At 45.8% G+C, this 13,347-nt stretch overlaps 1 protein-coding gene across 5 annotated transcripts in view; it reads left to right on the plus strand.

Annotated features, from left to right (window-relative positions):
- The window catches only part of TEP1 (telomerase associated protein 1), a 48,218-nt gene extending 36,405 nt beyond the window's left edge, over positions 1-11,813 (plus strand). For 2 of the 5 annotated variants that reach the window (XM_010377050.2, XM_030930932.1), the window contains 14 exons: positions 925-1,085; positions 1,322-1,435; positions 2,639-2,746; positions 3,376-3,508; positions 3,603-3,679; positions 3,784-3,916; positions 4,052-4,188; positions 4,337-4,461; positions 5,814-5,957; positions 6,132-6,228; positions 7,690-7,795; positions 7,901-8,133; positions 8,583-8,687; positions 8,920-9,162. In XM_010377050.2, the coding sequence (XP_010375352.2) occupies positions 925-1,085; positions 1,322-1,435; positions 2,639-2,746; positions 3,376-3,508; positions 3,603-3,679; positions 3,784-3,916; positions 4,052-4,188; positions 4,337-4,461; positions 5,814-5,957; positions 6,132-6,228; positions 7,690-7,795; positions 7,901-8,133; positions 8,583-8,687; positions 8,920-9,042 (1,796 nt within the window). In that variant the 3' untranslated portion in view covers positions 9,043-9,162. Of the gene's footprint in view, positions 1-924; positions 1,086-1,321; positions 1,436-2,638; positions 2,755-3,375; positions 3,509-3,602; positions 3,680-3,783; positions 3,917-4,051; positions 4,189-4,336; positions 4,462-5,813; positions 5,958-6,131; positions 6,229-7,689; positions 7,796-7,900; positions 8,134-8,582; positions 8,688-8,919 lie in introns of those variants that run through there. The other 3 variants (XM_010377049.2, XR_749473.2, XR_004057368.1) reach the window with 3 other exon arrangements.
- The last annotated feature ends 1,534 nt before the right edge of the window (positions 11,814-13,347 follow it).

Consider the following 13,347-nt stretch of genomic DNA (forward strand, 5'->3'; position numbering starts at 1 on the left):
CAGGCTAGAGTGCAGTGGTGCAATCTCAGCTCACTGCAACTTCTGCCTCCTGGGTTCAAGGAATTCTCCCATCTCGGCCTCCCAAGTAGCTGGGATTATAGCCATGCACCACCATGCCCAGCTAATTTTGTATTTTTAGTAGAGGCGGGGTTTCACCATGTTGGTCATGCTGGTCTCGAACTCCTGACCTTAGGTGATCCGCCCACCTCGGCCTCCCAAAGTGCTGGGATTACAGGCGTGAGCCATCACGCCTGGCCGACAAATCACTGTTCCTTTTAAAGACACTAATACATTTCTCCAAGTTGTATGTATATGTGTATGAAAATACACATGTGCGATTTTGTTTTACAACTTCTAAAGTGCTTTTGAATGCACTTATCTTGCATAATCTATTTAGACTGTTTCTACCCGTTTCTTCACCCTCATTCTGGGACCTCTAAACTCCCAGTAATCCTTTGAGTTTCTGCCCCTTGGGAGACTTTGCTGTGTAAAGGGAGGTTTCCCTTAGAAGGAGAGAGAGAAATGTTGAGGTGAAAATGTAGAATGACCTAGGCCCTCTCTATGTGGGAGACCTGGTCCTCTCAGGTTCTGAGGTGGAAGTGACACTGGGCACTTGAGAAGAGGAGAGGTCTGGAGCGGCTGCTGTGGGAGTACCGTTAGAGAAGCAGAGACAAGGAGCCATGTTCCTGGCCTGAGCTGTGGAGCTGGAGCTGGGAGTGCCTGGCGTTCCTGTCCTATGTACACACTTGCTGATGACCCTTGTCCAGGGCCTCTCCGCAGCCTTGTGACTCCCTGCATCTCTCCCATGGAGCTGTGCCTTGGGCGTCACCCTCAGTCCCCGTGGCTGCTCCTGTCTTTGGCCTCCCAGGGCCTGTCTGGCTTCCTCTTTCAGGAAGCTGTTCCCTCTCTCTTTTTCCAATGCAGAGGATTTCACAGTGCGGCTGTGGCCAAGGCAGCTGCTGACGCTGCCGCACAAGGCAGAAGACTTTCCCTGTGGCACTGAGCTGCGGGGACATGAGGGCCCTGTGAGCTGCTGTAGTTTCAGCACTGATGGAGGCAGGCTGGCCACTGGGGGCCGGGATCGGGTGAGCTGCAGAAGGATGCAACCCTGGGGTCCCATAGCCCCTCTAGTTCCTAGATTTCTTAACAACCCATTTCCCGTTGCTTCCTCCTGCTTTTTGTTTTGCCAAATCTAGTATAGATCTGTCTACCTGTGCTTCCTCGCGCCCCCTCTTTCCTTGAAATTTCTTGCCTGAAATGGCCCCAGGGTTCCCATCCCTCCTTTGGTCCTGATTGCTCCCTCTCCTTGGGGCCTATCCAGAGTCTCCTCTGCTGGGATGTGCGGACACCCAAAGCCCCTATTTTGATCCACTCCTTCCCCGCCTGTCACCGTGACTGGGTCACTGGCTGTGCCTGGACCAAAGATAACCTACTGGTGAGTAAAGGGCCAGGGGTGGCACAGAGCCCAGCTGGGTTCCTGGGGCAAGACAACATTCCCCACCTCATCCTTTTTCTGGCACCCATTAATAATAGTAATAGCTAATATTTGTCAAACTTGGTATGTGCCAAGCATTGAACTAAGCTCTTTTCATATATTGCTTCACTTAATCTTTACAACACCCTGTAGATACTCCTTTTATCTCTATTTTACAGACAAGGAAATTGAACTCAGAACATTTCCAAGGTCAGTGATGAAGCTGAGCCAGCGAACTCTCTAATAAGAAAGCCCAGGGCCGAGCGCGGTGGCTCACACCTGTAATCCCAGCACTTTGGGAGGCTGAGGCGAGTGGATCACAGGGTCAGGAGTTCAAGACCAGTCCTACCAACATGGAGAAACCCCATCTCTACTAAAAATACAAAATTAGCCAGGCATGGTGATGCATGCCTGTAATCCCAGCTACTCAGGAGGCTGAGGCAGGAGAATCATTTGAACCCAGGAGGCACTCCAGCCTGGGCAGCAACAAAAATGAAACTTCATCTCAAAATAATAATAATAATAATAATAATAATATGGACAATAGCTAATATTTATTATATGTTCACTGTGTGCCAGGCAGCATGCTAAGTCCTTTTTTTTTCTTTTTGAGGTAAAGTTTTGCTCTTGTCACCCAGGCTGGAGTGCAGTGGTACGATCTCTGCTCACTGTAATCTCCACCTCCCAGGTTCGAATGATTCTCCTGCCTCAGCCTCCTGAGTAGCTGAGATTATAGGCACCTGCCACCACGCCCAGTTAATTTTTTGTATTTTTAGTAGAGACGGGGTTTCCCCATGTTGGCCAGGCTGGTCTTGAACTCCTGACCTCAGGTGATCCATCTGCCTCGGCCTCCCAGAGTGCTGGGATTACAGGTGTGAGCCACCGTGCCCAGCCTAAGTCCTTTATGTAGATGCACTCAGCCCCAAACCACGATATCAGATAGGTACATTATCATTATACTCATTAAATAGTTGAGAAACCCAAGGCTCAGAAAGAGAAACAGACCACAAAGCAGAAAGTAATGAGTGGCAGAGCTAGGATTTGAACCCAGGAGAACCCAGGCCCTTCATTACATGGCTTACTGCCTTCCATCCTACATTATAGACATACAAAACTGCTGGAGGGACGCTAATAATCCCACTCCTCTGACTTCTGACTCTGCAGATATCCTGCTCCAGTGATGGCTCTGTGGGGCTCTGGGACCCAGAGTCGGGACAGCAGCTTGGTCAGTTCCTGGGTCATCAGAGTGCTGTGAGCGCTGTGGCAGCTGTGGTGAGAAGGCAATGGAGATCCCACTGTGGGGGGTGGGGTCTCTGGAAGGGCTAAGGAGGCTTTGAGAGACTGGATGCATTGAGTATCTAATCCCAGAGGCAAAATGAGCATAAAGAATGAGATACCTGGAGATTAGGCAACACAGTGAGACCCCCCATCTCTATAAAAAATAAAAATAAAAATTAGCTGGGTACCATGGTGCATGCCTGTAGTTCTAGCTACTCAGGAGGCTGAGGAGAGAGATCACTTGAGCCCAGGAGTTCAAGGCTACAGTAAGCTGTGATCAAACCATTGCACTCCAGACTCCAGTGTGACAGAGTGGGACCCTATCTTTAAAAAAAAAAAACAAAAGGAGAAAAAGAAAATGAGATACTTGGGAGGGGATTATGGTGTTGAGGCTAACGGTTGGTGTAAAGGGAGAAAGAAGAGCATGAAAACACAGCCTCTTGGTATCATGAACTTCAGCCACCCAACCCCACTGTCCTGACCGCCCAATCCGCTGTTCCCGAGTTCTCCCTCGTTGACATCTTCCATGCTCCTAATGCTCAGCCCACACCTCTGTGGAGGGAGTTCTGTTTCCCATGTCCTGCTCAATATGACTCTGCTCTGATCTTGTGCTCTGGGGGCAGGAGGAGCACGTGGTGTCTGTGGGCCGGGATGGGACCTTGAAAGTGTGGGACCATCAAGGCGTGGAGCTGACCAGCATCCCTGCTCACTCAGGACCCATTAGCCACTGTGCAGCTGCCATGGAGCCCCGTGCAGGTAACAAAACATCAGCCACCTCCCCTTCCCTGCTGCCTCTTCTTTTCTGCCCTGCTCCGTCCCTTCTTCTGACTCAGTGTCTGTGTCTTATCAGCTGGACAGCCTGGGTCAGAGCTTCTGGTGGTGACCATCGGGCTAGATGGGGCCACACGGTTATGGCATCCACTCTTGGTGAGTTCCTGAAAGGACCAGGATCAAGGGAGGTGGGGAAGGTATGTGGAATAACCTTCTGTTGTGCCCACTCCCATGAGCCCATCTCTATCCCTTCCTCCTAGGTGTGCCAAACCCACACCTTCCTGGGACACAGTGGCCCAGTCCGTGCTGCTGCTGTTTCAGAAACCTCAGGCCTCCTGCTGACTGCCTCTGAGGATGGTTCTGTACGGCTCTGGCAGGTTCCTAAGGAAGCAGGTGAGTGAGGTTTGGAGAGAGGGTGTGTTTGGAGAGAGGGTGTGTTACTGGTACAAAAAAAGGTCGAGGGTGACCTGATATCTCTTATCCCAGCAGTATCCCAGCTCCTAATGAAACACTTTCTTTCTTCTCCAGATGACACATGTATACCAAGGAGTTCTGCAGCCATCACTGCTATGGCTTGGGCACCAGATGGTTCCATGGCAGTATCTGGAAATCAAGCTGGGGAACTAATCTTGTGGCAGGAAGCTAAGGCTGTGGCCACAGCACAGGTGAGTCGATGTACCCTTGGTTCTTTGTGTGAATTCTATCCTGGCTGTGTATTTACTGGGCGTTAGAGGTTGCATATCTGCCTGGGAGGGAAAAGATGGTGCAACCTGGCTCATCAGAAGCACTGAATTGAACTTGTGTGTACACCAGGCTCCAGGCCACATTGGTGCTCTCATCTGGTCCTCAGCACGCACCTTTTTTATCCTCAGTGCTGATGAGAAAATCAGCGAGTGGCAAGTGAAACTGCGGAAGGGTTCAGCACCCGGAAATTTCAGGTGAAACAGGCTGACGGGTTAATGGGATAGAAACAACAGTCTCCTCACTCCTGGCATTTTACTCAAATTACTGCACTTCTGCTTCGGAACTAGGTCAACTGGATGTTAGTTACTGAGCGGGACATTATTTTCTGCTTCTGTCCATGGCAATGTAAATGAATAATTCTCAGGTGCCTACTTGATGCCAAGCTCTGGGCCAGGCAGTATGAACCAGTTACAGATGAAATTCATTCTTTAATTAAGGAAGCTTGACTGACTAGTGCTATAATGAAGATACATGTGCACACACACACACACACACAAGCACACATATATTCCTGGGGCTTCAAAATTTGAGAAATTGTGGGAAGGAGTTGTTGGTATTTAAAGTTGGACACTTACAGAATGAGTAGGAGTTTTCTGGACCAGTAAGAAAAGGGAACAGTGCCAGTGTTTCAGGAAGAAGGAACGTGTACAGAAGATATGGAGATATTGAGAGTGTATGTTCTCGGTATAGCCAGCTCCTCGGATTCCTGTGGGAGTAAGGGAAATGAAATTGAAAAGATAAACTGGGGTCAGGCTATACAGGGCACAGTGCTAAGAATTTGAGTGGAATAATGATCTGGATTTTATTAAGAGAACTCTGGTGGCAGTATGGAAGATGGATGGTAGTAGAGAGATACTAAAAGTAAGATCACTTTACACCTGTAGCTATAGCCTAGGAAAGACATACTGTGGGCCTGACCTGGGCCGTGGAGACAAGAAGGGGAGATACAGATTTAGGCATATGTTGCATCTACAGGCCTTATTGATGAGTTGGAAGTAGAGAGGGAAGGAAAAGTCAAGAATGTTAGAGATTCCTAGTTTGAGCAAGTAATGGGATGGCACTGATGAATACTAATGTTAAAAAAAAACAGGCCGGGCGCAGTGGCTCAAGCCTGTAATCCCAGCACTTTGGGAGGCCGAGACGGGTGGATCGCGAGGTCAGGAGATCGAGACCAACCTAGCTAACACGGAGAAACCCCGTCTCTACTAAAAAATACAAAAAACTAGCCGGGCGAGTTGGCGGGCGCCTGTAGTCTCAGCTACTTGGGAGGCTGAGGCAGGAGAATGGCGTAAACCCGAGAGGCGGAGCTTGCAGTGAGCTGAGATCCGGCCACTGCACTCCAGCCTGGGCGACAGAGCGAGACTCCGTCTCAAAAAAAAAAAAAAAAAAAAAAAAAAAAAAAAACAGAAAGTGGAACAGGATTTTCAGCAAAGGTGATACATTTTGCTTTATACTTAATTCCTGAGGAATTCATGTGGGATTGAGGAGGCCAAGAGAGGTTAACTAAAATAGGATCTTTCTCTGTCCGTGTACTTTTTTGAGCTAGTCTTCACCTGAACCGAATTCTACAGGAGGACTTAGGGGTGCTGACAAGTCTGGGTTGGGCTCCTGATGGTCACTTTCTCATCTTGGCCAAAGCGGATTTGAAGTTACTTTGCATGAAGCCAGGGGACGCTCCTTCTGAAATCTGGTAAGATAAAAAATGCCATTTCCTCCCGAGCTGGGGAGAAAGGAAATGTGAGTTAGTGCTTGTCCTGAGGTTGAGTCTGACTTCGAAGAAAACACTAGAGACTTAAAGAGGGGTGTTCTTCTCTTTACCTCTCTGAAAATCCTGGGCTCAACCTATTCCCTTCTTACAAACCAGGAGCAGCTATACAGAAAATCCTATGATATTGTCCACCCACAAGGAGTATGGCATATTTGTCCTGCAGCCCAAGGATCCTGGAGTTCTTTCTTTCTTGGTAAGTCCTATTTGAGTGTGTGTTAAAGCAAACATTCATCTAGGACCAGTGCTTTTACACCTTAGGGCCCATGGTGGAGGATAGGGGAAGGGAAAGGCAGCTGGCTGCAAATCCTCCTATCCTCCTTCAACTGGAGTAGTTCTAATTTAGGACATTGTATATTGGGTTCCCATGCAAGACTTCATTGGTACGAGAAAGGACTCTACCATTTTAAAAAGCCGTGGGAAACCATAAACCTAGAAGTTTTCTCAATTGTATTTTTTCCCATGACTCTCTTGTCTTGCCCCTGTGAATATTAGCATCTCGAGGGCAAGGACTACATCTTGTTTTTGTCATCATACTTATCAGTTACTTAATAGATGTTCAACACTTCTTGGATTGAGTGTGCCAAAGCTAGCTGTTCACTTCACATGCAGGTTCCTGGGAGCACCTTGTTACTGGGAAGGTTATTAAATCCTGATCTGCTACCTACTAAAGTTATCTACTAAAGCCTATTCATGACCCAGTGATTCCACTCCTAAATAGATACCCAAGAGAAACGGAGTACATATGTTCCGCAAAGCCTGGTACAAGAATCTTCATGGTAGCTTTATTCATCATAACTAAATATTAATAAATAGAAAGGGGATAAATAATTTGTGCTATATTTATACAATGGACTGCTACATGACAAAACAATTAATGTGATACTGCATGGTGCTGAATGGAATAATACAGACATACCTCATAGACATTATTCTGGGCAAAGGAAACCAGTTACAAAGGAGTACATGCTATATGATGTCACCTAGATGAAGTTCAAGAACAAGCAAGACTAATTTCAGTTGACAGACATTAGAATATTGTTAGCTTTTGTGGTGATGGTCTGGTATTGATGGGGAAGGGACATAAGGGCAATTTTCTGGGGCGATGGAAATGCTCTACATTGTGATCTATGGGGTGGCTGCATGGATGGATGCACCTGTGAAAATACATCGCGATGTACATTTAAGATTTGTGCACTTAGCCAGGTGCAGTGGCTCACAACTGTAATCCCAGCACTTTGGGAGGCCAAGGCCGGTGGATAACCTGAAGCCAGGAGTTCAAGACCAGCCTGGCCCACATGGTGAAACCCCGTCTCTTTTTGTATTTTGTAAAAATACAAAAATCAGCTGGGTGTGGTGGCACGAGCCTGTAATCTCAGTTACTTGGGACGCTGAGGCAAGAGAATGGCTTGAACCTGGGAGGCAGAGATTGCAGTGAACCAAGATTGTGCCACTGCACTCCAGCCTGGGCAACAGAGTGACACGCCATCTCAAAAAAAAAAAAAAAAAAAAAAAAAAAGATTTGTGCACTTGATTGTGTCTAAGTTATAGTTAAAAAAAAAAAATCCTGACCAGCCCAGAGCAGAAAACTGTTGCTTTGTCTGGTACAAGTTGACTCGTATGGGTAGGCTAAACAAAATTACCTATCCTTTCACAGAGGCAAAAGGAATCAGGAGAGTTTGAAGAGAGGTTGGACTTCGATATAAACTTAGAGAATCCTAGTAGAACCCTAATATCGATAACTCAAGCCAAACCTGAATCTGGTGAGTGGTAACAGGAGGACCTGAGGAGCCAGGAGATGGCCCAGGGTGGATGGCAGATCCCTCAAGGCCCGAGACTTGGCTCTAATTCTGTCCTTAAAATGGCAGAGTCCTCATTTTTGTGTGCCAGCTCTGATGGGATGCTATGGAACCTGGCCAAATGCAGCCCAGAAGGAGAATGGACCACAGGTAACATCTGGCAGAAAAAAGCAAACATTCCTAAAACCCACACTCCAGGGACAGACCCATCTACCTGCAGGGAATCTGATGCCAGCATGGATACCGATGCCAGCATGGATAGTGAGCCAACATCACATCTAAAGACACGGCAGCGTAGAAAGGTGAGTTTGAAGGAAGGATCAGAAATACTAGGGGAGGGCTGGGCGCAGTGGCTCATGCCTATAATCCCAGCACTATGGGAGGCCGAGGCGGGAGGATCACGAGGTCAGGAGATCAAGAGCATCCTGGCTAACACGGTGAAACCCCATCTCTACTAAAAAATACAAAAAATTAGCTGGGCATGGTGGTAGGCGCTTGCAGTCCCAGTTACTCGGGAGGCTGAGGCAGGAGAATGGTGTGAACCTGGGAGGCGGAACTTGCAGTGAGCTGAGATCGCGCCACTGCACTCCAGCCTGGGCGACAGAGCGCGACTCCATCTCAAAAAAAAGAAAAAAAGAAAAAAGAAATACTAGGGGAGGAGGGCTCTAGTTCTGACACAGCTCACTGTGATGCTTCTCTGAGGAGGGGCCCCTGAGAACTCACCATCCTGCTCTCCCCTGTCCTCTTTGAGATTCACTCGGGCTCTGTCACAGCCCTCCATGTGCTACCTGAGTTGCTGGTGACAGCTTCAAAGGATAGAGATGTTAAGCTATGGGAGAGACCCAGTATGCAGCTGGTAAGTGTGTGTGTGTGTGTGTGTGAGTGTGTGCGCACACCTATCCCAAAGGGATGTCACAAGACAGCAAACTTAGAGTAAGAAAGGGCAAAAGATCAAAATTCTGTTTTCTTCAATCACTTGCAATGTATGACTAACCTGTTTCTAAATAAAAGGCATTAATGTGAGAAAAAATAGTAAGAAGGCCCTAGGCTTGTAGCCCTGACCTCCCCCATTTTTGTTCCCGTTGTAGCTGGGCCTGTTCCGATGCGAAGGGTCAGTGAGCTGCCTGGAACCTTGGCTGGGCGCTAACTCCACCCTGCAGCTTGCCGTGGGAGATGTGCAGGGCAATGTGTACTTTCTGAACTGGGAATGAAGATGTGGGGAAAAATGATACCCCTTGTGCTAGAGATGCAAAGCCTGAAGACACTGGTAGTTTTTAATAATTATAAAATTAATAATTTCTTAACAATTATAAAAATGAAGTGTCAAAAAATCTCAAGTGTGGGCCTGTCTGTGTTCTCATGTGGATTTAGACAGGAGGATATTCTATGCATATGTATATGTATATGTACATTCTAATGTGTGTCTCTTCTAATTTAACATTAATCCTTACTAGCACCACAAGAAAGTGAATGAAATCTTTAGTAGGTACTCTTTTGAAGCTAGGTTTTAGAATTCTTGCATCACTTGCGGACCCTAGGACCTTAGGAGGCCATTCTTGCCAGGAGGAGGAATGAGAGTGATGTTGGCCAACATTCAATTTGAACAGAGCATGGAAGACCTTTCAGTTCATCGGGAAAGAATGAGGGAGGGAGAATTAAGTCAGTCACGCATCAAAGCATTTAAAAAGAGCTATGTTTCTGTCACAGAGACAAACCTTTTCTCCGAACTACCCAGACAAGGCCGGGCGTGGTGGCTCACGCTTGTTATCCTAGCACTTTGGGAAGCTGAGGTGGGCGGATCATGAGGTCAGGAGGTCAAGACCATCCTGGCTAACACGGTGAAACCTCAGCTCCACTAAAAAATACAAAAAATTAGCCGGGCGTGGTGGCGGGCACCTGTAGTCCCAGCTACTTGGAAGGCTGAGGCAGGAGAATAGCGTGAACCCAGGAGGCGGAGCTTACAGTGAGCCGAGATCATACCATTGCACTCCAGCCTGGGTGACAGAGCAAGATTCCGTCTGAAAAAAAGAAAAAGAAAAAGAAACTACCCAGATGAGAGGTGAGGAGCCAAGCCATTGAAAGCGGAACAAACCTGGTTTTCCCAACTTCTGACACGACTTTCAAACTTTAGTCAATATGGTAATTGGCATTCTCAGAAGAGATCACACAAAAGTGTCTTACTCTCAAATTGAAATTCACAAAGATTAAAACGAATTGAGAGATGGCACAGTCATAGCCATGAACTCTGATTTTCTTAAGTAAAAAACTTTTTTTTTTTTTTGAGACAGTCTGGCTGTGTCACCCAGGCTGGAGTGCAGCGGCACGATCTCGGCTCAGTGCAACCTCTGTCTCCTGGGTCCAAGCGATTCTCCTGCCTCGACCTGCCGGAGTAGCTGGGATTACAGGTGCCCACCATCATGCCCAGCTAATTTTTGTATTTTAGTAGAGACGAAGTTTCACCATGTTGGCCAGGTGGGTCTCAAACTCCTGACCTCAGGTGATCTGCACACCTCAGCCTCCCAAAGTTCTGGGATTACAGGCATGAGCCATTATGCCTGGCCCATAAAAGAACTTTATTATATTCCTACAATTCAGTCATATGAAAGAGTCTGTTGAGCAGGTTAGCCTTTGCTTAACTTTCCTCCTCCCTGTCACTCCAGCCTTGGCTGGGGTGTTTTGTAGAATTTTCAGAGCATGGAAGACAGATAACTGGAGCTTCCTCCTGCCCTTGGCCCGTGCTTTTAGGAGAGCAAAAGGCAAAAGATTGAAACCAGTGACTTTAGTTTCCTCAGGCCCTTTCTTTCTAAGGGTTAAAGAAGAAGGAAATGTCTTCTGTAGCCAAGAATTCAAGGACTTGTAGGAGACAAGTGAAGGCTATTACAGGAATTTTGTCCTGGTTTGGTGGGTTTATCTCGGAGAAATACTACTACACTCTGGTCTAGAAATGAGTTTTGAAGACTTGGGGAGTTAAAGGGCACTGAGTTTTGCTCTCACTGAACCCTGATTCCAGGTTTTACATGGAGAAATCACCTGAGGGACTTTATTTCTATCCAATGCCCTGGTTTCCATCCTGACTAGAGGATGATGACATCAGCTGATAGGCCATGCTTCTGTCTTCTCTTATGTGCTTCATGCCAAACCTCGAAATATACCTCTGGACCATCATTTCCACATCTACCTTGTGACCAGAAGTCCTAGTTATGGTATTTGAAATTTACGATCCATAATCCTTGCCAGAAATCCTGCAGAGTACCATGGCATGGCATCATCCTAGTCATTGATTTCAGTCTTTTGCCTTCTGCTCCTCTAAAAGCATGGGCCAATGGCAGGAGGAAGCTCTCTTTGTCTGTCTTCCATGCTCTGAAAATTATATAAAAGCATACCAGCTAAGGCTGGAGTGAAGGGGATGGGGAAAGTTAAGCAAAGGCTAACTTGCCCAATAAGCTCAATAGATTCAGTCTTGTTGACCAGGTCCACTTGAAGGGTTTTTTCTGTCTCATCTTGGAGACAGACAGTGAGGTCATGGTAAATTGTTATGAGTAAAGTCAAGAACAGATTCTAGGTAAAGTAATTATGTACCCAAAAGGAGTTGAAGTGAAAATCATGTTTGATGTTTAGGTTTACATTAAACATCCTTCAAGTTCTTATCATTAAATGGAGTTTCAGCATCTCCCAAAGCTGGATGAGTTTTGCGGTTCTAACCACTGGATTGTGAGACCATAAGACATTTGAACAATCTTTTATTCTATCCATCTAGAAAAGCATCTTTTTTATATACCAAATTTCTACACATATATCCACATCTGATTTTGAAATCTAGAGCAGAGGTACTCAAAGTTTGGTCCATAGACTAGTGCCAGTTCACAAATTGTTAATGTTTCATAATGAGGTAAGTATAGAAGTTGAGAGTAACCATTTAGAAACTGTATAGGAATTTTAAAAGTAATATCTGACAAATTTAATAATAAAAATGGAGGCTTGTGTTTTGTGTGCTTTTTAATTTCATTTTCTTAATAATCCATTTGATTATATTTTATGAAATATTGTTCCATGACAGGTAAGAAATTAAAACAGGCCAGGCATGGTGGCTTACGCCTGTAATCCCAGCACTTTGGGAGGCTGAGGTGGGTGGATCACCTGAGGTCTGGAGTTCCAGACAAGCCTGGCCAATATGGTGAAACCCCGTCTCTAATAAAAATACAAAAAATTAGCTGGGTGTAGTGGCGGGCGCCTGTAATCCCAGCTACTTGGGAGGCTGAGGCAGGAGAATTGCTTGAACTCGGGGCGGTGGAGGTTGCAGTGAGCTGAGATCGCACCATTGCACTCCAGGCTGGGCAACAAGAGTGAAACTCGGTCAAAAAAAAAAAAAAAAAAAAAAAAAAAGAGGGAGGGAGGGAGGAAGGAAGGAAGGAAGGAAGAAAAAAGACAAAGGAACAATTAGTCCTTCATCTCAGGTTTGAGAAGCACTACTCTAGAGAGACTGGGTAACAGCAGCAAAAAGCGTGGACTTGGAATAAGACTGAGTTCAAATCTCCATGCCTCCTTTTCCCCATTTGTACAACAGCCATAATAATGGAGCTTACTTCATGGGAGTGTTTTAAGGACTAAATGAGTTAAGGTATAAAACACAGAACAGTGACACTTACGTGGTAAGTGTTCAGTAAGTGCTAACTTGACTGTTCTTTTTGTTATCTAGCAGTACAAGTATCACCTCATTATTCTTTCTCATAAATGTCTTATTTATTAGTATATATTTAATCAATCAGAAAATCTGGACTGAATTTTTCAGTTTTCAAAAAAATGTGAAACTAGTATTCTTTCTAAGTTCAGGGGTACAAGTGCAGGTTTGTTATATAGGTAAACTTGTGTCATGGAGGTTTGTTGCATGGTTTATTTCATCACCCAGGTATTAAGCCTAGTTCCCATTAGTTGTTTTTCTTGATCTTCTCTCTCCTCTCACCCTCCAAGTACCTAATCTTCTCATCCAGAACGATGGGTATGTTTCTTTGTCAGTTAAAATATCAAAGTTATGCTATCATAGCAACCCCAAAATTTCAACAACTTAAAATAGCAAAGATTTATTTCTAAATCATGCCACATGGCCCATTAAGGGTCAGCGAGAAGGCCCTGCTCTACTTTGCTCATACTTTGAGATCTGTGCTTCATGTGGCAAGTAACTCTTAAATCTTCTACGTGGAAATAAAACACATCACTTCCACTCATATTTCATAAATACAAGCAAAGCAAGTCACATGGCCATACCTAATATCAAGGGATGGGGAGGAAGTATCCTACGATGTGTCTGAAGAACCAGGAACCAATACACAGATAGCATCCCCGAAGAACATATCTGTGTTGGTGCTTTCCTACTAGAATGGCTCTTAATCCTTCTTTTTTAATAATGTAAGATTTAGGCCGGGCACAGTGGCTCACGCCTGTAAGCCCAGCACTTTGGGAGGCCGAGGTTGGCAGACCACCTGAGATCAGGAATTCAAGACCAGCCTGGCCAGCACGGT

This window comes from Rhinopithecus roxellana, chromosome 5 (genome assembly GCF_007565055.1).
Source record: "Rhinopithecus roxellana isolate Shanxi Qingling chromosome 5, ASM756505v1, whole genome shotgun sequence".
Taxonomy (NCBI): domain Eukaryota; kingdom Metazoa; phylum Chordata; class Mammalia; order Primates; family Cercopithecidae; genus Rhinopithecus; species Rhinopithecus roxellana.